Source organism: Salarias fasciatus, chromosome 10, assembly GCF_902148845.1.
Source record: "Salarias fasciatus chromosome 10, fSalaFa1.1, whole genome shotgun sequence".
NCBI lineage: Eukaryota > Metazoa > Chordata > Actinopteri > Blenniiformes > Blenniidae > Salarias > Salarias fasciatus.
This window is the reverse complement of record NC_043754.1, coordinates 27,515,342-27,541,001: the sequence shown is the minus strand read 5'-3', so window position 1 is coordinate 27,541,001 and position 25,660 is coordinate 27,515,342. Positions and strand designations below refer to the sequence as shown.

General features: G+C 48.4%; 1 protein-coding gene across 2 annotated transcripts in view; it reads left to right on the top strand.

Moving 5' to 3' along the window:
• The first annotated feature begins 8,525 nt into the window (after nucleotides 1-8,525).
• Nucleotides 8,526-25,660, top strand: part of dmpk (DM1 protein kinase) — a 34,146-nt gene continuing 17,011 nt past the window's right edge. The window contains exons 1-5 of one of the 2 annotated variants that reach the window (XM_030100922.1): nucleotides 8,526-8,796; nucleotides 15,119-15,210; nucleotides 23,163-23,246; nucleotides 23,550-23,645; nucleotides 23,723-23,871. In XM_030100922.1, the coding sequence (XP_029956782.1) occupies nucleotides 8,631-8,796; nucleotides 15,119-15,210; nucleotides 23,163-23,246; nucleotides 23,550-23,645; nucleotides 23,723-23,871 (587 nt within the window). In that variant the 5' untranslated portion in view covers nucleotides 8,526-8,630. Of the gene's footprint in view, nucleotides 8,797-15,118; nucleotides 15,211-23,162; nucleotides 23,247-23,495; nucleotides 23,646-23,722; nucleotides 23,872-25,660 lie in introns of both variants that reach the window. The other variant, XM_030100921.1, reaches the window with a different exon arrangement.

The following is a 25,660-nucleotide window of genomic DNA, read 5'->3' as shown; positions in this document are numbered from 1 at the left end:
ATCTGTGCCATATGCATCTCCCCGGACTCTAATGCTAAGCTAGCGTTAGCTCAAGTGAGCAGCAGCATCAGTAACAGTTTTTGTTGCAGCAGGGGACTTTAATCACGCGGACTTAAAATCAGTGCTTCACAAATTCCATCGAAATGTGCAGTGTGCTACCAGAGGAGATAGAACTTTGGACCAGGTGTACACTAATGTAGCAGATGCATACAGAGCCCAGGTTCATCCCCACCTGGGTCTGTCAGACCACCTCTTGCTTCTGCTACACCCTATGTATACACCTAAGTTCAAGAGCGCTGGGATCTCAGAGAAAACAGTGAGAACGTGGCCAGAGGACGCTGTCTCTATGCTCCAGGACTGTTTTTACCACACAGACTGGGATGCATTTAAAGGGCCCGCCTGTTTCAAGCCCTTCACAATCATCCCTCTCCCAAAACAGTCCAACGTCACCTGTCTGAACGGCTACAGACCCGTAGCTCGCACCTCCATCCCTGCCAGATGCCTGGAGAGCCTGGTCATTAACACATTAACACAAAGCCTCTTTGCCGCCATCACTGCACCCACACCAATTTGCATACAAAGAGAACCGGTAAACAGCGGACGCCATTTTCATGGTGCAACACGCACTTCTGGAGCACCTCGAGCATGAAAACACCTGTGCACGGCTCCTCTTTGTGGACTTCGATTCGGCTTTTAACACCATCCGTCCGTCCGTACAAACTCTGGTCTGAACTCCTCCAACTGGGACTCAATAACACCCTGTGCAACTGGATTGTGGACTTTCTAACTAACCGCAGACAGAGGGCTAGAATGGGCAAGAACACCTCCTCCACCCTTGTCATTAACGCCGGGGCCCCTCAGGGGTGTTCTGAGCTCTCTGCTCTACACCCGATACACCCATGACTGCTCCGCCTCCTCAGTGACCAATCACATCATCAAGTTTGCCGATGACACCATGGTGCTCGGACTTATTTCCAACAACGATGAGACGAACTACAGGAGAGAGGAGCAACACCTGGAGTCCTGGTGTCTCGACAATAACCCGGCTCTAAACACCAAGAAGACCAAGGACATTGTGCTGGATTTCCGCAGGAAAAGACGCATCAACCACCAACCGCTCTTTATAGGCAGTGATGTGGTGGAGAGGGGGAGGAGTTTAAATTCCTGGGAGTAACCACGGACCACGGTGCCACCGTGGTGGGCAAGGCACAACAACGCCTCTATGACCTGAGGAAGCTGAGCAGCACTCGCACCCCAGACCTCTGATGGTGAACTTTAACAACTGTGCCATCAACAGCGTGCTGACTAATGTTCTCTCAGTGTGGTTCTCCAGCTGCACTGAGGCCGACCACCAGGCTCTCCAGAGGGTGGTGAATGCTGTGGAGAAAATCATCGGAACGACTCTTCCGGAAATCAGCACCACCTCCTCCACCTGCTGCTTGAGGAGAGTGCAACGTCATGGTGGACCAGCACCATCCTGCTCCCCCCCTCCTCCACCTGCTGCCCTCAGGGAGGAGGTTCAGGTCCAGACAGACCCGAACCACAAGACTGGCCAATAGTCTGTACCCACAGGCTGTGAGGCTGCTCAGCTCTGCGCCCCCCCCCCCCCCCCCCCCCCCCCCCCCCCCCCCACGGACAATAACCATATCCACCAATTATAAATCTGAACATAACTGCATAGTTGCAGTTATGACCTTTCTTCCCCAACGGTTATGTCTTAGTTTGGACTGGGTTTTGTTGTGGGGTTTTTGCACTTTACCAATTCTGCTATATGGATGCTCCAAACGTAATTTTGTTGTTTAATGACAATGGCAATAAATATTCTGATTCTGATTATGAATCGAACAATCATTGTATGCCAGTGGTCCTCAACCCAGTCCAGAATGAGCCGCTGTGGCTGCTGGTATTTGTTCCAACCAAGCAAGAGGACACTAGACTCCACCCATTTCACCAACTCTACAGGTGGACTCACTTGAGGAAATGGGTGGAGTCTGATGTGCCCTTATTTATCAATCCATCTTTCAAACGGGTGTATATCTGAGCGGTGAGCTCATCGTACGACGGGGTTCTCGCGGCATGACTGAAACTTCCGTACCTCACCGATCTCAGCGTTCGAATGATTGGGTGTTGATAAATGCCGCAGCTGAATCTGATTGTCATTAACAATGTTACACCATGAAATATTCATGAAGCCCCACCCAGTGAGGTCAAACATGGAAAAGGAGCGATTTTGGTGAAAAAAAAAAAACTTTTTGGAGCTGGAAATGGATCCTCTCAGGTCTGAGGTGGAGGTAAATCATGATGAACTCTTTGAAAGAATTAAAACTGGAATTAAAAGAGAACAGAAAAGCGCCGTCTGGAGGACGATCACTGCAGCGGTGAGCAGCGTTGCCTGGACGAACGACACCGACTGAGGTCTGAGCAGATTTTAGGTCCGTTAATTTAACCCTGATATTTCAAATAATGAGGCAGAGTCACGTTACACAGCTCAGAGTTTTATTGTTTAGTTTAATTACGTCTCAGAACCAGACAGCAGCGGCTCCGCGGCCCGGTCTCCTCCCCACAGCGGGGACGGTCCCACCGAGACACGCGCCCAGCACCGGACCCGGTGCCGAGCAGGACCCCGGACCGAGCAGGACCCCGGACCGAGTAGGACCCCGGACCGAGCAGGACCCCGGACCGAGCAGGACCCCGGACCGAGCAGGACCCCGGACCGAGCAGGACCCCGGACCGAGTAGGACCCCGGACCGAGCAGGACCCCGGACCGAGCAGGACCCCGGACCGAGCAGGACCCGGGACTCAATCCAAGTCACATCTTTTCGGGCTGAACAGCAGCACCCCCTGCTGGGTCTGAAGCTGCTCTGCAGCAGCGTGTGCATCTTTTCGCACTGTTAAAACTGCGCTCATCTCCGTGGCAGGATGGAAAAATCCCTTATTAATCCCACAAGGGAGAATATTATGGGATATTCTGTAAGGGCACTATTTTATTTTTTATTCTTTTACTTTTTAATCTGTACTGATTATGTGCTGCTTGTGATTTATGGTGTGTTTGAGATGTGCTTTATAACTACTGTCACGCTCTGCTAGGTTTCTCTGCACTGCACCGCAAATCCACACTGACTGAGATTTGCATACACGATGTCAGACCTGTCATGAGATTTCATCTTTCCGTACGATCACGGTCATATTGACAAATGCCAAATCCGTCTTACGGTCGTACGATGGGCGTACGCCAAATATACCGCCGTACGACCGTTTGATAAATGAGGGCCCATGTGTCTTGGCAGAAAATGAAATTGGGATGGGAGAAATTGGCCTCGGCGTCATAATCTGAGATGAAACTTGGAAACACACCATAGAACGCATACATACAACATCCCTGCTCTGCGTAAGACATGGCCTGATTCAGGTCGAAGGTTTTCACTGGTGACTTCTCTCAACTGAGAAACTGGCTAAACTATATCCTGGCATGGACCCACAGTGCCTCGGCGCCACCATAGCCCTGCTGCACTGGGACACAGTTCTGGACTTCTGGATTTCTGGACAAAATTCCTTGAGGCTACATCCCATATTTGCCAGGTGAGAGTCAACCCAAATTTCTTTGGAGAAAGGCCTTGGGGTGAGATGTGGTGTTGGTTGCCTGTCCACTGCTACTCCGTTATCTATAAATTGAAAATTCAAAATAAAGTTCTGAAAAAAAAGTTGGAATTTTGGACATGTTTTTGAATTTGCATTAGTCAGGATGGAGTTTACTTTGAAAAGTGCTTCACTTCCATCCACACTTCCTCCCAGTGTTTCCTTTATCGCAGTATTTTCATGCATCGTTTAAAGGTTGTATAGAACATCTTTATTACTAACAAAAATAAATTAAAGCTAAAAAATGGCGCTACTAAGCTGTAGCAGCCTTGTTTTTATCGTGATCAAAACAAAGAAAATAAAAATTAATCAACTCTGGATGTTGTAAAATCAACATTACTTTAGCCAATCAATAACGAGGTATCCTCCTTATCTATTGGTTTTGTAACGTGTCAATCAACCTCTCTATATTTGTAGCATAGCTCTCATGCTCCTACGTCCTTTTCGTCCCCCCTCCCCCACCCCGCTCCACCCCGCTAGGCTCTGCTGCTGCTATCAACAGTTTCAGTTCCAGTTCAGTTTACCTTTCCACCTGTAGACTTGAGACAATTGCCACAAACAATGTATGTTTTAATCTTAAAACACGACTTGTATGAAAAAGTCCAGAGGGTTGGGGGGGGGGGGGGGGGGGGGGGGTTACGCCTGCAGGCTGCAGCCACACAGATCAGCTGTGAACTCCAGCATTGGCTCCAGTCCTGCAGCTCCACACAAACCTCCCCGTCCTCCTCTGATCCACCAAGACCAGGGACAGGGTTTTACTCTTATTCGCTGTGTTTTGTGTTGTTCAAAAGGACACGTTGGTAGCTATGTGTTAGCGCTATGATGCTACATGCTACATGCTACTTTCTGCGTAAGGAGGAGGCGTTCCTCCGGAGAGAGCAGGGGAGGAGGGGTGTGGGTCACGCATGCGCAGCATTTCAAAAAGAACTAACAGTCACTGGATTTCTCTCTCCATGGAAAATCCTCGATACAAGCTTTAAGTCCACAAACAGCAGCAAAGCAAATACCGCTAAAGGACTTTCAGTGGGAGGAAAGAACGGAGGATGAGAGTCAACCTGCTAAAAAGAATGCCACATGAGAAAAGAATAAATACACAGAGTCCTTCATAGAATGTCTTCATTGCAAAAATCACTTCTAAAACTCTTAGAAACTCACGTTTAAACCATAAAACTGTAATAAAGAACATGTCATCAGCACAGAGCATACTCCAGAGACCCGCCCAATCTGGCATCACTGATCCTCTCCCTGAGGCAGGCTTGGACAGAGACAAAGACAGAGACAGATACAGAAAGAGACAAGGAGAGAGACAGAGACAAAAACACAAACAGAAACAGAAAAAGAGACATGGATGGAAACAGAGAGAGGGACAGAAACATAAACCCATAAAGGTGGAGACATCGGTTTTCTGTACTCAGAGAATGGTCAACCAAAACATCAACAAGTCAAGAACAGCAAAAGAAAGTAGTCAGTCAGATAAAATGCAATAAAAATGATGTAAAAAAGATGTAAAATAGGCTCAGTCAGCTCCAGATGCACACAGTAGGTAGACCGTCAGCAGAGAAACCCTTCAGCGCCGGCTGGACAGAGAGGGAAGCCTCCAGACTGACGGGAAACCAGCAGAGTTCTGGGAAGAAACCACCACAGTCCTCTGCTCCTGCTGTTCCTCAGTCTAGTGGTCCTGTTCCTCAATGTAGTGGTCCTGTTCCTCAGTCTAGTGGTCCTGTTCCTCAGTCTAGTGGTCCTGTTCCTCAATGTAGTGGTCCTGTTCCTCAGTCTAGTGGTCCTGTTCCTCAGTCTAGTGGTCCTGTTCCTCAGTCTAGTGGTCCTGTTCCTCAGTCTGGTGGTCCTGTTCCTCAGTCTAGTGGTCCTGTTCCTCAGTCTAGTGGTCCTGTTCCTCAGTCTGGTGGTCCTGTTCCTCAGTCTAGTGGTCCTGTTCCTCAGTCTGGTGGTCCTGTTCCTCAGTCTAGTGGTCCTGTTCCTCAGTCTAGTGGTCCTGTTCCTCAGTCTGGTGGTCCTGTTCCTCAGTCTGGTGGTCCTGTTCCTCAGTCTAGTGGTCCTGTTCCTCAGTCTAGTGGTCCTGTTCCTCAGTCTGGTGGTCCTGTTCCTCAGTCTAGTGGTCCTGTTCCTCAGTCTAGTGGTCCTGTTCCTCAATGTAGTGGTGCTGTTCCTCAGTCTAGTGGTCCTGTTCCTCAGTCTAGTGGTCCTGTTCCTCAATGTAGTGGTGCTGTTCCTCAGTCTAGTGGTGCTGTTCCTCAGTCTAGTGGTCCTGTTCCTCAGTCTAGTGGTCCTATTCCTCAGTCTAGTGGTCCTGTTCCTCAATGTAGTGGTGCTGTTCCTCAGTCTAGTGGTCCTGTTCCTCAATGTAGTGGTGCTGTTCCTCAGTCTAGTGGTCCTGTTCCTCAGTCTAGTGGTCCTGTTCCTCAGTCTAGTGGTGCTGTTCCTCAGTCTAGTGGTGCTGTTCCTCAGTCTAGTGGTCCTGTTCCTCAGTCTAGTGGTCCTGTTCCTCAATGTAGTGGTGCTGTTCCTCAGTCTAGTGGTCCTGTTCCTCAATGTAGTGGTGCTGTTCCTCAGTCTAGTGGTCCTGTTCCTCAGTCTAGTGGTCCTGTTCCTCAGTCTAGTGGTGCTGTTCCTCAGTCTAGTGGTGCTGTTCCTCAGTCTAGTGGTCCTGTTCCTCAGTCTAGTGGTCCTGTTCCTCAATGTAGTGGTGCTGTTCCTCAGTCTAGTGGTCCTATTCCTCAGTCTAGTGGTCCTGTTCCTCAATGTAGTGGTGCTGTTCCTCAGTCTAGTGGTGCTGTTCCTCAGTCTAGTGGTGCTGTTCCTCAGTCTAGTGGTCCTGTTCCTCAGTCTAGTGGTGCTGTTCCTCAGTCTAGTGGTCCTGTTCCACAGTCTAGTGGTCCTGTTCCTCGGCCTGGTGGATCTGAGCAGTGTGTGTTCTGGGTGGGTTCTGTCCTTGTCCAGTCCCTGCTGGGCTGGTCTTCTCCAGCCTTCAGCAGCCTCTGCAGGTCTTTCCTCTCCAGCAGCTGCTGCCACAGCGGGATGCAGGAGCAGAGGACATTCTGCACCACACACCCAGAATTCAAGGCCTCAGGCTCCTGCTGGAGCCGAGTCCCTGACTCCGGCTGAGGTGTACACCCTGGTACCTGAAGCTGGAGACCCCCTCCAGAGCGTGCATATCGCTCCCCCGTCCAGTGGAAGGAGGACCGAGGTGTCTGCCCTTCCTCAAATGCAGCTTGTTACACTAGCATGGTGAATGGGAGGGTTCCACTCAGCCCTGGGGGAGAGGAAGACGTCTTGGATCCTGATGGTCTGGGCTCAGTGGGCAAGGAAGTCCAGAACCCAGTTCCAGAGGAAGGGGCTTAGTCAGAGTGCCAGGGTCTGAGTCCTGTCCAGCTGGAGGAGGACTGTGTGAAATGGCTTTGTAGGGGAGCAGCTGGTCCTGGGGGGTCCACATCTCCTCCTGTAGGTGTGCTGGGGGGTCCACAGCGCCCCCTGCAGGAGGCCAAAGCCAGCCTCTCTCAGCAGTAGCAGCTGCTGTCAGTGTGTCTGTTGCACACTATTTCGTTGTGGTGTGCGGTTGTGTGCTGGTGTGTTCTGCTGTGCACTGTTGTGTAGTGATGTGTAGTCGTGTGTACTGTTTTGTAGTAGTGTGTGCACAGTCATGCAGGGGTGTATCTGCTGTGTTGGAGTGTTTTGTGCAGGAGCTTGTGGTGTGTTCTGGTGTGTGGCCTCTCTCTGTGTTGTGGTTGTTAACGTTCACAGCTCAGATGGATCCAAACCAAGCCTGAATGTTTTCCATGGACACCAAGCAGACTGTGAACGGTTGACTTTTCCCTGGCGAATGTGTCACTGTGTGTGTGAGAAGGATTTTCTGTTTCAGACCTGCATTCAACAGTAAATCTGTTCAGACCCTTCAGTTGAAAATGTACCACAAACATAATAATTAAATGCTTCAACAGAATACTTTCTGGAGCTTAGCAAAATGTTCCTTTAATTCCTCAGTTTATGACCTTTTTTGGTTTTAGGTATTGTTTGCAGCTCACGGTGTCAAACACTTGAATTTTCTGCACTTTATTGTTAGCAGTTTCAGCAGAAAAGCTGAGCTGCAGAAGATCATCTCCAGTTTGGTTCTTGAGACAAAACATTGAAACTATGGTTTTGAGGCAGCTGTGATTACCGATTCTTTGAAATACAAACAGTAGTAAGGTATTCCAAAGAACTGGAAGAGCGAGGTTGACGTGAAAAGCCAGGTTGTGGAGGTGGAGATCTGCAGGCAAAACACAGGACAGAGGCAACAAACGGATGGATGGACAACTAAGGAGAGGCAGTCTTTCAGAAGCAGTGAGCTGGTGAGAGGAGTAGTTTCACAGTGAAACGGCCATGGAGTTTAACAGCACTGATTCAGATCAGCGGTTCCCATTTACCACAGACAACAACGGCAAAAAAGAAGTTAAGCAAATAAGCAGCGATAATGAAGAGGAAACGTGACGGACAGACGAGGCTGAGAGGAACTGTTTGAGTGTTTGGCAGTCGTAGAAACGTTTCAGTGCTCTGACCAGAGTGAAAGGGGAGAGACAGAGAGCGACCCCAGCACCAAAAAAGGCCTGGAGTCAGAGCCGGAGACGCCGCGGGCCTGACAGACGCTCCGCCACGGCCGCCCAGGGGAGGGCTGACATTTAGAGACAAACAAAGAAGAGCAGAGCGAGTCTGACAGCAGAGCAGCGCAGCAAGAAAAGACTAATATGGAGCACCAAATCTGAAAGAGAGGCCTGAATACACACTCTCCTGGACACAGCAGAAAGGTAGACCAGGAGGGCCGGGGGCGGGGTTAGGCCGCGGTCCAGCTCCAGACTGGGGGGGTGGGGTCCGTCCAAAAAGAAAGCAGGGGCTGGTCGGGACTGTTAATGTGCCCCAGTGAGAGCGAACTCCGAGGAAGCAGAACATCTGACGGAATCATGAACACCAGGGCGTCGCCCCGCTAAGCAGGACCCGGCAACATGTCGACGGGCCCTGGCCTCGGTGCCCCCCACCTGGCCGAGGGCCCCCAGACCACAGGACCTGTTGGCCTTCAGACTCTGCTGGACCTCCTGGTTGGTGTCTATCAGGAGTTCTACTCTTCACCCTTGGCCACTGAGAATTACGTCTCTCGCTTCCTGCAGTGGGGTGAGTCTGTCTGCCTCCATTCTTCTTTAGCCTGTTCAGCTTTAGACTAACATTTGATCCCTTCGGTCAAAGAGACAGAGTCCTGAAGGGCTGGGACCAAATCTGGTCCCTGCAGGCTGTAACCTGGCTCTGGTCCCTGCAGGCTGTAACCTGGCCCTGGTCCCTGCAGGCTGTAACCTGGCCCTGGTCCCTGCAGGCTGTAACCTGGCCCTGGTCCCTGCAGGCTGTAACCTGGCTCTGGTCCCTGCAGGCTGTAACCTGGCTCTGGTCCCTGCAGGCTGTAACCTGGCTCTGGTCCCTGCAGGCTGTAACCTGGCCCTGGTCCCTGCAGGCTGTAACCTGGCTCTGGTCCCTGCAGGCTGTAACCTGGTCCTGGTCCCTGCAGGCTGTAACCTGGCTCTGGTCCCTGCAGGCTGTAACCTGGCTCTGGTCCCTGCAGGCTGTACCCTGGCTCTTTTATACTCCAAACTCCGTTTTCAACAAGTCCAACAACTGCAACACAAAGTGAATCCTATTGTTTCTCAGAGTAACTCTGACCACACTGAGTAACTTTACTTCATGAGGACAGGACAGGACTACACAGAGTAGCCTTGCTTCATGAGGACAGGACTACACAGAGTAACCTTACTTCACGAGGACAGGACAGGACTACACAGAGTAGCCTTGCTTCATGAGGACAGGACAGGACTGCACAGAGTAGCGTTACTTCATGAGGACAGGACAGGACTGCACAGAGTAGCGTTACTTCATGAGGACAGGACAGGACTGCACAGAGTAGCGTTACGAGACTCGCTCTGTGTCTCCTGGTTTTCACGCAGCCAGGTGTCCGGCTCTGGATCAGCGGCTGCTGTGTTCTGGTGGTTCTGAGAGCGGCTCTCCTGTGACGGACTGATGACGCCTCATTTCTCACTCTGACCTTGCATTGTGCAGCAGGCTGGTGTAGCTATCATGTGTCCGCAGTGACAGGACAGTCCAGATTTAACCACAGCAGGTGGTCTGGCAGAACCACAATGTCGAAGCAGCTCTGTGGATGAGTGGTCAATCGTATCTGTGGTTTAAACTTCAAAACGGAATCCGTCATTTGTTGTGAGTGGTTGTTCCTTTCGGTGTTCTTATCTGGATCAAGGTGGCGGGACGACAGGTGACACTGAGCGAAGGGACAGCCTTCCTCGGCCCGGTGGCTGCAGTGGAGCGCCGGCGTCACGGCTCTCTGTGAGGAGCTGGTGTTTGAGCCCTGCTGCCTGGTGGTGGCGCTCTCTGCTGCTGCCGCACTGATAGAGTGGAACCACCGACCCACGCTGTGCTCAGCAGAGCTGCTGAAGGGACGGGATTCTCTTGGGTGGAATGATCTAATGACAGCAGGTATTTTTAACGAGATTCCATGTGGATTTCCACACTCGACAGCGTTCGCTCGGTTGAAACAGTTTGACAGCAGGTGAGTCATCGGCTCTACCGGTGATTCTGAGGAGGGAACCCGGATCGGCCAGTGGGAAGAACAGAGAACCTGTACTGCTGCCACTGAGGAGGAACACAGGACCGAGCAGAGAACGCTAGTAAGGTGGAGCTGATCCGGGGGGGGGGGGGGGCTGCTGGCTGCAGATTACAGATGTTGCACCTGCCAGAGCGCCACAGGCTGCAATCAAGAATGAAAGTGATTCAGATTTCTGAAGTGTCTGGGACAGTCTGCAGACTGAAGCCGTCAGTCCTCCTCGTCTCTTCATAGTGAGAGAAAGCAGAGCTGTGCATGGAACACACACACACCAACACACACTGCTGTGGGCGGCCGCAGCGTCAGAGAGACCCACCGCTCCGTCAGGGTGGAGGGGGTTCAGGGAGGTGGGAGACCACGGGGGGGGGGGGCAGCAGAGGCTCCATGTCCAGCTGGACGTCAGCAAGACTGAACCCATGAAACATGTCGCTGCAGTGACCTCAGTGACCCTGTGTGCATTGAATGAAAGGCGCCACATAAAGCTGTGCATTGTGTGTGTGTGTGTGTGTGTGTGTGTGTGTGTGTGTGTGTGTGTGTGTGTGTGTGTGTGTGTGTGTGTGTGTGTGTGTGTGTGTGTGTGTGTCACTTTTCATTTTCCTTCACTTCACAGTTATGCAGCACGTTGTTGTTCGATCACATCAAATCCAATTCAGTTCATTTCTAAAGAGCAAACTACAACACAGTCATTCCCAGAGAGAGAACCAGCAGATCCACACGAGCAGGGAGACACTGAGGAGAACCTGCAGAACCAGGCTCAGAGGAGAACCTGCAGAACCAGGCTCAGAGGAGAACCTGCAGAACCAGGCTCAGAGGAGGAGAACCCTGCAGAACCAGGGTCAGAGGAGGAGAACCTGCAGAACCAGGGTCAGAGGAGGAGAACCCTGCAGAACCAGACCTGGAACAAGATTGTTGTCAGACTCTTCTTTAAAAATCTCTTAAGTATTTGAGGCCTCACTGGAACATGAAGCCTGTTATGACCTTTGACCTCTGCTGCTCTTCTCTTGGCGTTTGAGCTCTACAGCAGACACTGACCTGAAATTCTAACTTTGAGGACTTAAAGGGCAACTTCGGTTTTTTGACACCTGGACCTTATTTCTCGGTGTGTCATGCTCATATACTCACTCAGACAGACCTGGTGCAGCTCGGAGTCCTTCAGAAGTTATTTAGATCCAACCGATGTAGCCGCATTTAGCGGGGGCCACGGCAGGGGAGCTTCAGCGCGGGACATCATCTCTGCAAAGTCGCTCATTTCGGCTCTATTTCTTCATCCATCGCCAGTGTTATCATAAAGTCAGCTCGTCTACTGTCTTCAGGTGGGTCATCTGAAGAGCTGACAGTTCTCTCTAACTTAGCCACAATTAGCTCAGATGGGAACGTTGCGGAGCTCCTCTCCCCAGCAGAGAGGCACTTTGAGTCGGCCTCGGCTGTCACGGCGCCCCGGCGTCTGACTTCCAGGGGCCGAGTTGGAAAACGGCCCTCAGCTGCTCCACGGAGGCTCCGGACACCGGCGAAGACGCACGGCTCGCGCGCCGCCGCTGGGCCGCTGGACGTCTCTCCTCGCCGGGAGGAAGCGTACCTCCGCTCCCCGGCGGATGCGCGCTCCGAGCCGGGCCGCGGGACACCGCCGGAGGCCCCCCTTCCGACCGAAAGGCAACCCAGCGCCGATGGAGGAAAAAATACAGCCGAAATGAGCGACTTTGCAGAGATGATGTCCCGCGCTGAAGCTCCCCTGCCGTGGCCCCCGCTAAGTGCAGCTACATCGGTTGGATCTAAATAACTTCTGAAGGACTCCGAGCTGCACCGTGTCTGTCTGAGTGAGTATATGAGCATGACACACCTAGAAATAAGGTCCAGGTGTCAAAAAACCGGAGTTGCCCTTTAAGACTATAAAATTGTATTCTGGTGGACTCACTTCAAAAGCTCCTCCAAACAGGAAGTTGTTTCAGGAAGGAAGGGGGCGGGGCTTACATTCCAGAAATCTGATTTTATTTGGAGCCAATCTGACCAGGTATGATGCTTCATTTACTGTCTTCTCTGGACACGGCCTCAAGTCTTTCCTTTGAAAAGTGGATTCTGGTGGAGATTTGAGCTGTGCCTTCTGAGACTCTCAAGCTGACACTGTTCTCCATTTGTTCAGCGAATGTATGCACACTTGTAAAGGTGGCAAGATATTGATGGGTTTATTTTGGACCATGAATTTTGAGCTTATGCTGCAAAATGTGCTTTTTGTCTTTGAAAAGTGGGACCATGTGTCACAGTCTTTCAGTGTGGGTTATTTAGCTTTACTCCTGATCCTGGCACGTTTCTATTTTGTTTTATGTTTAATTATTAAGAGCTGAATGTGCATCACACTGAAAAAACTACAGCTCATATTCACAAACTCAGTAGAAACTATGAAAATAAAGTGCACAGTTGTCGCTGCAATAGTTATCAAAATGAAACTGGAGCCACAAACTATTTCCACTGAAGGAATATCTAGCCAGGAAGAGAGTGGGCAGGCGCATGCCCTGAAGTGCTGCTCATACAGAGCACAGGCCCGGTGAAACGTAAACATGTCTCAGTTTTAGAGCCCACACAGTGTCCCTTCTCTGGGTCCAGAGGACTGAGGACGGGTTGTCTCAGCTGTGTCAGACAGTGTCTGTGGCTCTCATCTGGCTGCATGCAGTGGAACTAGAGCAGGGGTTCTGGGATCAGGTCCCAGCACGTCCCCCTCCCGAACACAAGATGCTTTGAAGGGTCAGGCAACGATTGATCATGTCAGCCTGAGAGCCTGTGGGACTTCAGGTGGACTTCATGCCGGAAGACTCCCAGCATGCCTCTGACCAGTGTGTGCACCCTCAGCCTCACCTGACAGTTTCATGGAGGAATCCAGAAACATGCGGGACTTTGGTGGTGACGTGCTCGCTGTGTTCTGAGGCCAGGGGTTCGTGGAACGTGAATGTTCCGTTGTAGCAGTCTTCGACCTCGGCCTGGAGCAGGGCAGTTTGTGCTGACGGAGCCAGAGGGGTGGTGGACTTCACACACTCCGCTCAGTGAGACCAGCCTGATTCTCAGCTGTGGAGGAGGAACCCGTGCAGCCGACTGATCACTGGTTCAGTTTCCTCAAGTCCCGCTGCCACAGGAAGCACGGTCAGCTGAGGACTGACAGTCACTGCAGTGAGCTGAATTATCTGCTTCCTCTGGATTTCTGTTACAGCTTTTAGGCATCTATCTCTGCTTCCTGTGTTTTTATCTTTAGCGTGGAGTAAAACGGATCTACCTACCTCCGAACAGGAAATACTGCTGTGGTTCTGCACCAACAAACACACTTTTAAAAAGTCATCAAAGTTCTGAGCCAGTAACTTTAAGAAGATTGTGACTCTAGTGAAGCAGAGATGACGTCTCAGCTGTGTGTCCTGGATCCATGCAGTTTGTCCAAATGTCCACTTCAGAGAAACAGTACTGCTGGAAACAGCAGATCTAATCGTTTCAGAACTGCAGACAGCTGTGAGCGTCGTTCAGGGTGCTGTATACCACACATTCCTGTAGGTTCAACGCAAAAGATAAAGAGTGTGTAGAAATAAAGGAGTGGAAAATCCGCCTCGATTCATAAATGATGGCAGCTATTCTTAGCTGCTCGCAGTGACTGGGATTCAGACAGCTGCTCTGCAGAAGAGGAACTCCATGTATGGGAAACAGCGAGAAGACGGAGAAGTGAGCTATGCAGCCTCAGTTTACAGGAGGAGGCTGTTGTTTGGGAACACATCTGAAAAAACGGAACAACCGGCTCCTTAACGCCGCAAAAACAAAGGAGCCGGTTGTGAAGTGCGGGAAGAAGGAAGGCTCCGTCATACGGGTCGCAGGTCATTTAACCTGTAAGAGTCCTAAATGAATGAGCAGGTTCTCCAGGATCAGACCCCCCCTGGACGCCTGCCTGCTGCTGATGCTTCACATCAGTGGAAACAGAGACGGCCTGAATCCCAGCGCCATCAGGACGCTGAGTGATGCTCCTCAGCCGGACGCCCCTCACTTCATTCTTCAGGTTTTCCGTCAACACCGGCAACATTTTTTATCTGCTGTATCTTTGTACACCCTCTCCTCTCTCTTCTCACTCCCATTTAATTCATTTTATTTTGTTGTGTTTGATGATGGAATATTTTTCTGAATGAAGAACTGCGCCTTGAGCTGATCTAGAACCGTGTGACATGAAGCTGATCAGCAGGAAGGCAGCTTCAATCAGAGGAGTGGAGCTCAGCCATTCACTCCTCTGACCTTTCAGCTCCGGGACACTGAAATCAAACCAAGACGACCTACAGATACTGCTTGAAACAAAAATGTTCAACCGCTGTTAAAAATTCCTCTTCAGATGGTGAAAGTGATAGAGGTCCAGTATTCAGATAAAAGAGGCCTTCTGCGTGTGAGAGATACAGTTTAAACCTTCTTTCCCTCCTTCATGTTCAGAATCTCTCTTTTATGAAACACTGTGCTGTTAAACACACTGAGTCACTGATGAACCGTCCTCATCCTTTCAAAAGACCTGCATGGTGACTGAACCAGCTTCTTTTCATGATCGCTGTTAAAGAACACAGCCTTATTTCAACCTGTTGGAGACAGTGTGGCGAAGTGGAAGCAAATAACTTCCATACGTCCTGGGGACAGATATAACATCCAATAAATTAACTATTCTATACTAACTTACCCTGAATTAAAAAAAAACAAAAACTGTCTCGACCAGGGCCTAAACCAGATGACATCCCATCAGTCACCACTTCACACGTCATGCCTGAAGCCTCTGGCTTCCAGTCCACCATCACCAGAGCGTTTCCTGTTACTGTCTCTCTTCCTGGTCCACAGCGGAGCCTCTGGTGAGCCAGGTCAAGAGGACACGCATCAAGAGAGAAGACTTCGACGTCCTGAAGGTGATTGGTCGAGGAACCTTCAGCGAGGTGAGGAAGAGGTCAGCCAGCCTTCTGCCTGAAAACTGAAGATGACTCTTTCATCTGTACAGAAGGAATTTCATTAAGAAGACACTTTAATGGAAAGTTTGTCAGTGACAGCATGTGGCACATGTTTTAATTCAGGTTACTGGAGATCACAGACCGCTGCGGACACGGTTTTCACTGTGATACGATCCAAAGCATCTGTCAAACAGTTTGAAGGGAAATCTTCTGATGAGGGCTTTTCAGGATTCATTGACAGAAAGACAACACTGCAGCCGGTCACACATAATGCTGTCTTATTTTTATCCTCCACCACAGAAAAGTGGTGACAAAGTGACAAAGTTCCTCCTGCCATGAATCCATAAAGTTTCCCGAGTGTTCAGACCTGCCAGTCATTTAGGGACCCGAAGCCCAACCCAGAGTCGCTCTGATTAGCTAACGTCACTGTTCTTGGTTTAAAGCTGGTGTCCGGAGTTTCCGTTCGTTTGCAACGTATGAATCATTTTTCAGCAGAGCTTCAATGTGTCAGTCTGGTTCATACTACAATATAATATCAGCATAAAGCAATATAAAAATGTATTTATGAGCCCCGCCTTCGTCTCATAGACCCCCATGTTATCCAAAAAAGCGCCGGTCAGCTTCAGCCAATAGATTTCGAGCTTCCGCTTTGTCATGCTGTCAATCAACGTGTGGAGCAGCCAGAGAGACTCACCTCGGATATATCCACTGTCTGCTGAACATCCACCGTAAACGGCTGAACATGGAGGATGCTGTAGGACTCAGAGGCTCTCATTTTCACCCGACAGGTAATGCGCAAGCACAATTAAAGGGGCGTGGCTTGGTCGCTCACGAACGCAGAGGGAGGGAACCTTGAGATGTTGGATTAAAAAAAAACCTCTTTCAAAACTCCGGATGAGCTTTAAGAGGACAAAATGTCCCGTTAGCTCATATTAAACACATTTTGAAAAAAAGAAAAAATAGCTATTACAAACCTCAGTTATGCTCTCTGTGATGTTTCCTGGATCAGTCAGCGTCAGTGTCGGCATCTAGAAACAAGGGCGTCAGTTTGTTTTGAAAAGTGAAAAGTGGGGGGGACAACTACAGGCAAAAAGTGACTTTGGAGCTGTGTGTGTGTGTGTGTGTGTGTGTGTGTGTGTGTGTGTGTGTGTGTGTGTGTGTGTGTGTGTGTGTGTGTGTGTGTGTGTGAGCGTGCGTGCGTGTGAGCGTGCGTGTGTGTGTGTGTGAGTGTGAGTGCGTGCGCACACACACACACACTCACATCTAAAAAGACTGACAGTATGCTTTCACTCACCAAAGCTGAGGACTCACTTTAAAAGAAAGACGCTCGGCGGTTCTTCAGGATAAACTTTTCAATCACCTTCATTCATTTTGATTTCCGACTGCTAGCTTTAGCTTTAGCTTTAGCTTTAGCTTTAGCTTTAGCAGTGTCGAACTCTCACATCTCCCTGTCAATCACTAATCAGGACCCGCCTACACCGGCGGCAGCCAATCAGCTCTCAGTTTGGAGATGACGCTGCAGTCTGAGCCCCACTTGACAAAAAAAAATTGGTCGGTCTCATTTCAGTTCTACAATTCTACAATTTCATTCAGCAGACGCTTTTGTCCAAAGTGTTCAACACAAGCAAGAATACAGACATAAGAAAGAAACCATCAGATTAATTAAATGCTTCAATTGCTTCCAGTGCGATTGGTCAAGGGAGCTGCCATCCGGTTGCAGAAGAGGAGCCACTACCCCCCCCCCCTTTTTTTTTTTTTTTTTTTTTTTTTAATTATGTCAACTTAGTCAGTGGTACATAAGTTCTGGGTTTTAGACCACCTGACCTATTCTTCCCCAAACATGGGGTCGGACTAAGACCCTAGGTGTTCTCTGAATGATTGAGTCTTCAATTGTCTCTTGAAAGTAAAAAGAGACTCGGCGGAACGCACCGAGTTAGGAAGTTCGTTCCTCCATCTGGGAACAACAGAGGAGAAGAGTCTGGCTGGAGGTTCAGAGCCGAGCTGGACTGGAAGCTCCAGGCAGAGAGGAGACCTGGATCAGGGAGTCCAGGTCGGCCGGAGCCGTTCTTGTAAGTGTTCTGTAAGCCAGGAGGAGAGATTTGAATTTGATTCTGGCTGAAACTGGAAGCCAATGAAGGGAGATGAACAGAGGAGTGACATGAGCTCTGCTGGGCTGGTTGAAGACCAGACCTGCTGCATTCTGGGTCCTCTGTAGAGGTTTGACTGGACCTGCAGGGAGACCCGCCAGGAGAGAGCTGCAGTAGTCGATGCGTGACACCATGAGAGCCTGAACCAGGAGCTGGGGGGCCTGTTGGGTCAGGAAGGGTCTGATCTTCCTGATCTTCCTGAAGCAGCAGATATTTCAGATAATCTTAAAGAATTCATAACAGTTTACCTGCAGTCCTTGATGGTGACTCCTGGTGGCGCTGTGCTCCACCTGCCCCTAATGAGCAGTCACCACTGCTTTAGAGAGGTGCTTGACATGATGACTAGAACTGATTTTACTTTGGTATGGCTGCCTTAAGATGCTGAGAATTATTTCATATTGTAGGCATTTGGCAAGTTTTGAATAAAATCCTCTGTCCTGAAACTTTATCTGACTTACAAACCCAACAATGTTGGTTTCATGTTGAAATCAGCTCCATGTCAGATACATCAGTTACTTGTCAAGTGGATTTACAGCTCAGAGACAACACAGAAACAAACCACTGAACTCTATTCGTCACAAATAGGAACGAGGTTCAAGCATTTCCAGAATAAGAGAATAAACCTCGGGTCACTGGAGGATCGCTGGAGTTACATTAGAACACAGGCTGTTACTGGAACACATTATATCTGTGACTGGAAAAATCTTGACTTCAAGCCTAACCTGCCATTTCCACTCAAATCGAACATTTTAACACGAAGGAACTCTGGGAGTAAATGGAACAATTACAAAAACACAGTCAGGCAGCCACAACAGAAACACCACAAAGACCAGTGTGATGACTCTGTCAACGTTGCACAAAAACCTGGTGGATCAGCAGAGGAAGAACAACAACATGAAGCCTTATTGTCTGACCTTTGTTGTTGGGAGGCTGGAGACATTTATTACCATTAATATTAGCTTTAATGATTGGAGCAAAACTCTGCCATGAGTGGATCATCAGGTCATGACCTCTTCCTCTTCTGCTCTGGTGTTTCATGGAAGGTTTGATTCTGCTGTGCTGTGTTTACTGCCTCCTGTACAACCTGCGTACTCACTCTGTTTCCTTCTTTCATTAATACAATCTGAGGTAAGACCTGATCACAAATCAACATGTCAAAAAGAAAAGCAACCGACATCAGAGGAGACGGTCTGTTATCCGCAGAATCTCCATCAGACATCGTCATATGACTGTAGACTGATCTACGTAATGCACCAGATCTCCACTACTGACATGTCTCTGCTCTGCCACCATCAAAGAAATATATTAAAATATTAACTGGACCATCGACACAAGAACAAACTTTACTGAACATCCGAGGTGTGTCAGACACAGAGAGCCACCAGTCAGGAGTGTTTTCCATTATTTTACTTGTCCAGGAGCAGAGTTCAGCAGAACTGCAGAACAGAGAGTGAAGAGGGGAGGCCGGTGAATACAGAAAGAAAGAATAAAAGCACAGTTAGTGAGGTTATCTCCCAGGTTACAGATTACTAGTTACAATTGAAGTACAATGTGTACTTATTTGGTCAGGAGACCCTGGTTCTTGTTGGAGGTTCCAGTGGAGACCCTGGTCCGGTTCTTGCAGGTGGTCCAGTGTCTTCTAGAGAAGCAGAGAGAAGCCTCAGGCTCTGCAGCGTCAGAAAACGAGGCTCTGCTCCACGATGTCCCAGAAGAGGCCCAGCAGTGTGACTGTCTGCCATGTCCATAAAGACAAGCTGGGAGGACGGACAAGAAGGACATATGTAATGTCTACATTGGCAGGACAATGTTTTTAGGCACTTTTAAAAATGCAGATGTTACCTTGTAGCCTAGAAATCGGGACCTGTAGGACTTCCAGTCCTCACAGCTGCAGTTCTGTTGGGGACAAAAGACAGTGAGTCTGTTTAGCTCTGTTTTCTATGTTCACTGGTAAATGTCCAGTGAGCTGTGAACCACGGGGCAGTCATCTCTCTCTCTAAATATAAGAAAAGTCTGCACTAAAGTGTGAACATTTAAACCTATCTTAAAATACATTGTGTTTCCTGAATGAATTAAAGCATCTTTGATGCATTCTTCCTCGTTACAGTTAAATTAACAGTTAAAAATTTAATTTCATCCTTCACCTATTCACATCTTCCAATAAGACTCGCATTTCTATTTAATCAAAAGCAACACGGGGATGATCAGTCTGTCATTGATGATGAACTTTAGCTGAGGTTCTATCAGAATGAGGCCACACAGCCTCAAAATGTTGCTGTCAGCATGTTGAGAGTAAAGTTCTTCAGGACATATCCACTTTTCAAAACAAACTACCACCTCTTGCATATGTTTATAACCTGGGATAATCACAGGGTGAAACGAACAACCAAGTTTTCAAACTCACCACAGGTCTCTGGGTCGGACCTTCCACTCAGCTCAGACGCACATTTTCAGCAGCGGCAATTTTTTTTTTTTCTTTTTTAATCCTCATGTAAGTCTGTTTGCGTCTCTGCTAGCGGATGGTGCGTTCATGAGCGTCGGAATGTTCTATAAATAAAATATAACCGGGGTTACAACGTGGCTACACGTGAAGGATTTGTGTGTGGTGGAGAAAAAAACACATCTGGAAAAAAGTGGGGAGGACGCGTCCCCCCATCACCCCCGAAACTGACGCTGAAGTCTGGAAACATCGACTGTCGCCTCAATGTGACGTCAACATCTAGAAACATCGACTGTAGCCTCAGTGTGACGTCAACATCTAGAAACATCGACTGTAGCCTCAGTGTGACGTCAACATCTAGAAACATCGACTGTAGCCTCAGTGTGACGTCAACATCTAGAAACACCAACTGTTGTCTTATTGTGAAGTCAACATCTAAAACACTGACTGTAGCCTCAGTGTGACGTCAACATCTGGAAACATCGACTGTAGCCTCATTGTGACGTCAGCATCTATAAACACCGACTGTCGCCTCAGTGTGACGTCAACATCTGGAAACATCGACTGTAGCCTCAGTGTGAAGTCAACATCTGGAAACATTGACTCGAGCCTCGGTGTGACGTCAACATCTGGAAAAACCGACTGTAGCCTCATTGTGAAGTCAACATCTCAAAACTGACTGTAGCCTCAGTGTTAAGTCAACATCTGGAAACCCCGACTGTAGCCTCATTGTGACGTGAACATCGAAAATACCGACTGTAGCCCCAGTGTGACGCCAACATCTGTAAAAACATCCACTGTAGTCTCAGTGTGACATCAACATCTGGAAACACAGACTGTAGCCTCAGTGTGAAGTCAACATCCGGAAACACCGACTGTAGTCTCACTGTGATGTCAACATCTAAAACACCGACTGTAGCCTCAGTGTGACGTCAACATATAGAAACATCGACGGTAGCCTCGGTGTGATGTCAACATCTGGAAACATTGACTGTCGTCTCAGTGTGACGTCAACATCTGGAAACATCGAATGTAGCCTCAGTGTGACGTCAACATCTGGAAACATCGACTGTAACCTCAGTGTGAAGTCAACATGTAAAACTCCGACTGTAGCCTCAGTGTGAAGTCAACATCTGGAAACATTGACTGTAGTCTCAGTGTGACGTCAACATCTGGAAACCCCGACTGTAGCCTCATTGTGACGTGAATATCTAAAACACCGACTGTAGCCCCAGTGTGACGTCAACATCTGGAAACATCCACTGTAGTCTCAGTGTGAAGTCCACACCTCGAAACACCGACTGTAGCCTCAGTGAGAAGTCAACATCTGGAAACAAAGACTGTAGCCTTAGTATGACATCATCATCTGGAAACACCAACTTTAGCCTCAGTGTGATGTCAACATCTGGAAACACCAATTGTAGCCTCAGTGTGACGTCAACATCTGGAAACACCGACTGTAGCCTCAGTGTAAAGTCAACATCTGGAAACATTGACTGCAGCTTCAGTGTGACGTCAACATCTGGAAACACCAATTGTAGCCTCAGTGTGACGTCAACATCTGGAAACACCGACTGTAGCCTCAGTGTAAAGTCAACATCTGGAAACATTGACTGTAGTCTCAGTGTGACGTCAACATCTGGAAACACCGACTGTAGCCTCAGTGTAAAGTCAACATCTGGAAACATTGACTGCAGCTTCAGTGTGACGTCAACATCTGGAAACACCAACTGTAGCCTCATTGTGACATCAACATCTGGAAACATTGAATGTAGCCTCAATATGATGTCAACATCTGGAAACACTGACTGTAGCCTCAGTGTGACATCAACATCTGGAAACATCAACTGTTGCCTCAGTGTGACATCAACATCTGGAAACATCAACTGTTGCCTCATTGTGAAATCAACATCTAAAACACCGACTGTAGCCTCAGTGTGACGTCAACATCTGGAAACATCCACTGTTGCCTCAGTGTGACATCAACATCTGGAAACATCAACTGTTGCCTCATTGTGAAATCAACATCTAAAACACCGACTGTAGCCTCAGTGTGACGTCAACATCTGGAAACACCAACTGTAGCCTCGTTGTGACGTCAACATCTGGAAACAGACTGTAGCCTCATTGTGACATCAACATCTGGAAACATCGACTGGCGTCTCAGTGTGACGTCAGTATCTGGAAACATTGACTCTAGCCTCAGTGTGATGTCAACATCTGGAAACACCGACCGTAGCCTCAGTGTGACGTCAACATCTGGAAACACCGACTGTAGCCTCATTGTGACGTCAACATCTGGAAACATCGACTGTCGCCTCAGTGTGACATCAACATCTGGAAACCGACTGTAGCCTTAGTGTGACATCAACATCTGGAAACATCGACTCAACCTCAGTGTGACGTCAACATCTGGAAACATCGACTGTCGCCTCAGTGTGACGTCAACATCTGGAAACATTGACTCAACCTCAGTGTGATGTCAACATCTGGAAACATTGACTCAACCTCAGTGTGACGTCAACATCTGGAAACATTGACTCAACCTCAGTGTGATGTCAACATCTGGAAACATTGACTCAACCTCAGTGTGACGTCAACATCTGGAAACATTGACTCAACCTCAGTGTGATGTCAACATCTGGAAACATTGACTCAACCTCAGTGTGACGTCAACATCTGGAAACATTGACTCAACCTCAGTGTGACGTCAACATCTGGAAACATTGACTCAACCTCAGTGTGACGTCAACATCTGGAAACATTGACTCAACCTCAATGTGACGTCAACATCTGGAAACACAGACTGTAGCCTTAGTGTGAAGTCAACATCTGGAAACACAGACTGTAGCCTTAGTGTGAAGTCAACATCTGGAAACACAGACTGTAGCCTTAGTGTGAAGTCAACATCTGGAAACACCGACTGTAGCCTTAGTGTGAAGTCAACATCTGGAAACACCGACTGTAGCCTCATTGTGACATCAACATCTGGAAACCGACTGTAGCCTTAGTGTGACATCAACATCTGGAAACATCGACTCAACCTCAGTGTGACGTCAGTATCTGGAAACACCGACTGTAGCCTCTTGAAATCTTGTTGAAGCACATCCTCAGTGGTAAATGAGTCCAGGTCATTAAGCAGGAGGAAGAGAAGTCAGTTCTGCTGAACCACAACCCCCACAGTGTTCTGTCGATCCCTCATCGAGAAAATATTGTTTCTTTTCAGGGACACAAATGTTTCCTCTGAACATTTTAATAAAAAATGCCGTCTTTGGTTAAAAAAAAACACTGCATTTAAAGAATTTACGAGATGCTGTGGTGGCCTGATCTGGAGGATCGGCTCTGCTCTGCTGCAGGTGGCTGTCGCGAGGATGAGGAGCACCAAGCAAGTGTATGCTCTGAAGATCATGAACAAGTGGGACATGCTGAGACGAGGGGAGGTAACCACACACACACACACACACACACACACACACACACACACACACACACACACACGGCACAATGCCAAAGAACATACTTTTGCTCCTTTTAAAAATCAATGTAATCTCTCTGACTCCCCGTCTTCTGACTCAGTTTGTCCTCAGTTCTTGGCGTCTTTTGTATCCGGTTTGTCCTTAGTTCTAGGTGTCTTTCCCACTTGATTTGTCCTCAGTTGGTGGTGTCTTTCCCAATCGGTTTGTCCTTAGGTCTTGGTGTGGTTCCTACTCAGTTTGTCCTCAGCTGTTGGTGTCTTCTTCCAGACGGCATGTTACCAGGAGGAGAGGGAAGTGTTGCTGAGAGGAGACAGACGCTGGATCACGGAGCTACACTATGCCTTTCAGGACGACAATTATCTGGTGTGTGTGTGAGGTTCACCACCTTGAAGTCCTGCTGTATTTACCTGACCTCCACTGTCCACCCTGCCTCTCCGCAGTACCTGGTGATGGATTATTATGTAGGTGGAGACCTGCTGACTTTGCTCAGTAAGTTTGGAGACCGGATCCCAGAGGACATGGCTCAGTTCTACCTGGCTGAGATGGTCATGGCCATTGATTCTATTCACAGACTAGGCTACGTACACAGGTAAACACCCTCGTCTTTAAACACCAGCTGTCATTTCCAGGAAAATGGAAAAATCTGAATGGGAAGAAACGGTGCCATTTTTCTGAATAAGAGCATCAGGCTAACTTTAACAGCTGCGTACTGCCTGTCTGGACAAATGTTGGCTCATTAGATAGGATTATGTGCCGTACAAATGTGTGTCGTATCACAAAACAATCCTGGGCAAAGATTAGATTTATCTTTGTGGTGATCAAACTTCTCCCAGATGATAGCATGTTGGTCTGTCCAAGTTTCTCTTCTGAGTATCAGTCTGATGAAGAGCTGATGGAGACATTCCGCTGGGAGCTGAGAGGATGAGGGGACACACTCACACCAGGACAAGCTTTCATTTGAAACACCAGCTGACCACAGGCTGCCATTCTCTCCTTTTTAATCCTCACTGATTAATACTGATCCCCACTGATCAATACTGGTCCCTGCTGATCAATACTGATCCCCACTGATCACCTGCCCCCTGATCCAGACAGATCGGGTTCCGGTCCTGTTCTTCTGTTTTACCATCTCTAGTTTTATCCTCCTTTAACAGCTGAGCATTTTCTGTCTGCTTCATTTGTTGTATTTTTTCCTTTAATGGCTTTAAGTTCATTTGTGTTTAAAGTTATAGGGTAAAATCATCAGAGCTTTATGTGTTTCTTCTTGGCCGTTTCATTTTGTTTCACATGAATGTAAAGTAAAGCACACTTTTCGGGGTGTGTTTCCCTCATACTTCCCGGATGAGACTCTTCTCCTACAGCTCTACATTAAACCACAGGATCAGTGACGATCTGACTGGGACGTTTGTCGAAGGGTCTACGGTCAAGTCAAGTAAAGTACCGTATTGGCCCCAGTGTGAGACGATATTGTTTTCCAGAAACTGTATTCTCCAAAATGGGGTCGTACTATAATCAAGGACTAGTCGTCACACAGTAGTACACACAGAGTAACTAATTCCTAGCCCAGCACTGCCAGAGCCTTCGGTCTGGGATCCGACCTCAGACCACTGCAGGACAGAACCTCGTCCTTGTGCAGTGTTAATTTTGTCAACAAAAACTTCAACGAAAACAATTCGTTGGCGACCCTTTATTCCGTGACTAATTTGTGACGAGAACGTAAATTTAACAAGTACTGACAAGTAATGACAAGTAATCTCTGAACATCATGAACTGACGAGTAAAAAATGTGACAAAAAAGCTGACGCTGGCCGCCGGACACACTGGGTTACAACCATCCTCACGACGGGCTCCCCGGCTCCGGTCCGGCTCCAGTCCGGCTCCGGTCCGGCTCCAGTCCGGCTCCGGTCCGGCTCCGGTCCGGCTCCGGTCCGGCTCTGTACAGAGCTGCAGCACCGCAGCACTGTCACTCAGTGCCGTGTTTGTTGTTGTGCTGCTCATCTTCTTCTTCTGTGATGTTTTACGGCAGCTTGCATCCCGTTGGCTGCATTACCGCCACCTGCTGGTCATTATGATTGGAGCTTTTTTCTTGCAGGTTGTCATTTGTTGTAAGAATTTACAGAAAGAATCTCAAGTTTATGTATTTAATTTTTTTCTAACAAGCCTTAGATCTTCATATTTATGATACAAGAGTTATATGATACATTCTAAATTTAAATATCTAAACATAATTAAACATATGCCTACAATGGAGTTTTTACAGCTGTGACAAATATCTTTTTGCACTTCTGCTACTGTGGTTTTATGTTGTGTTGTTTTTATATGTATGTTGATGTAGCACTTTGCCCACGACAAATTTCCCACTGGGACAATAAAGCTAG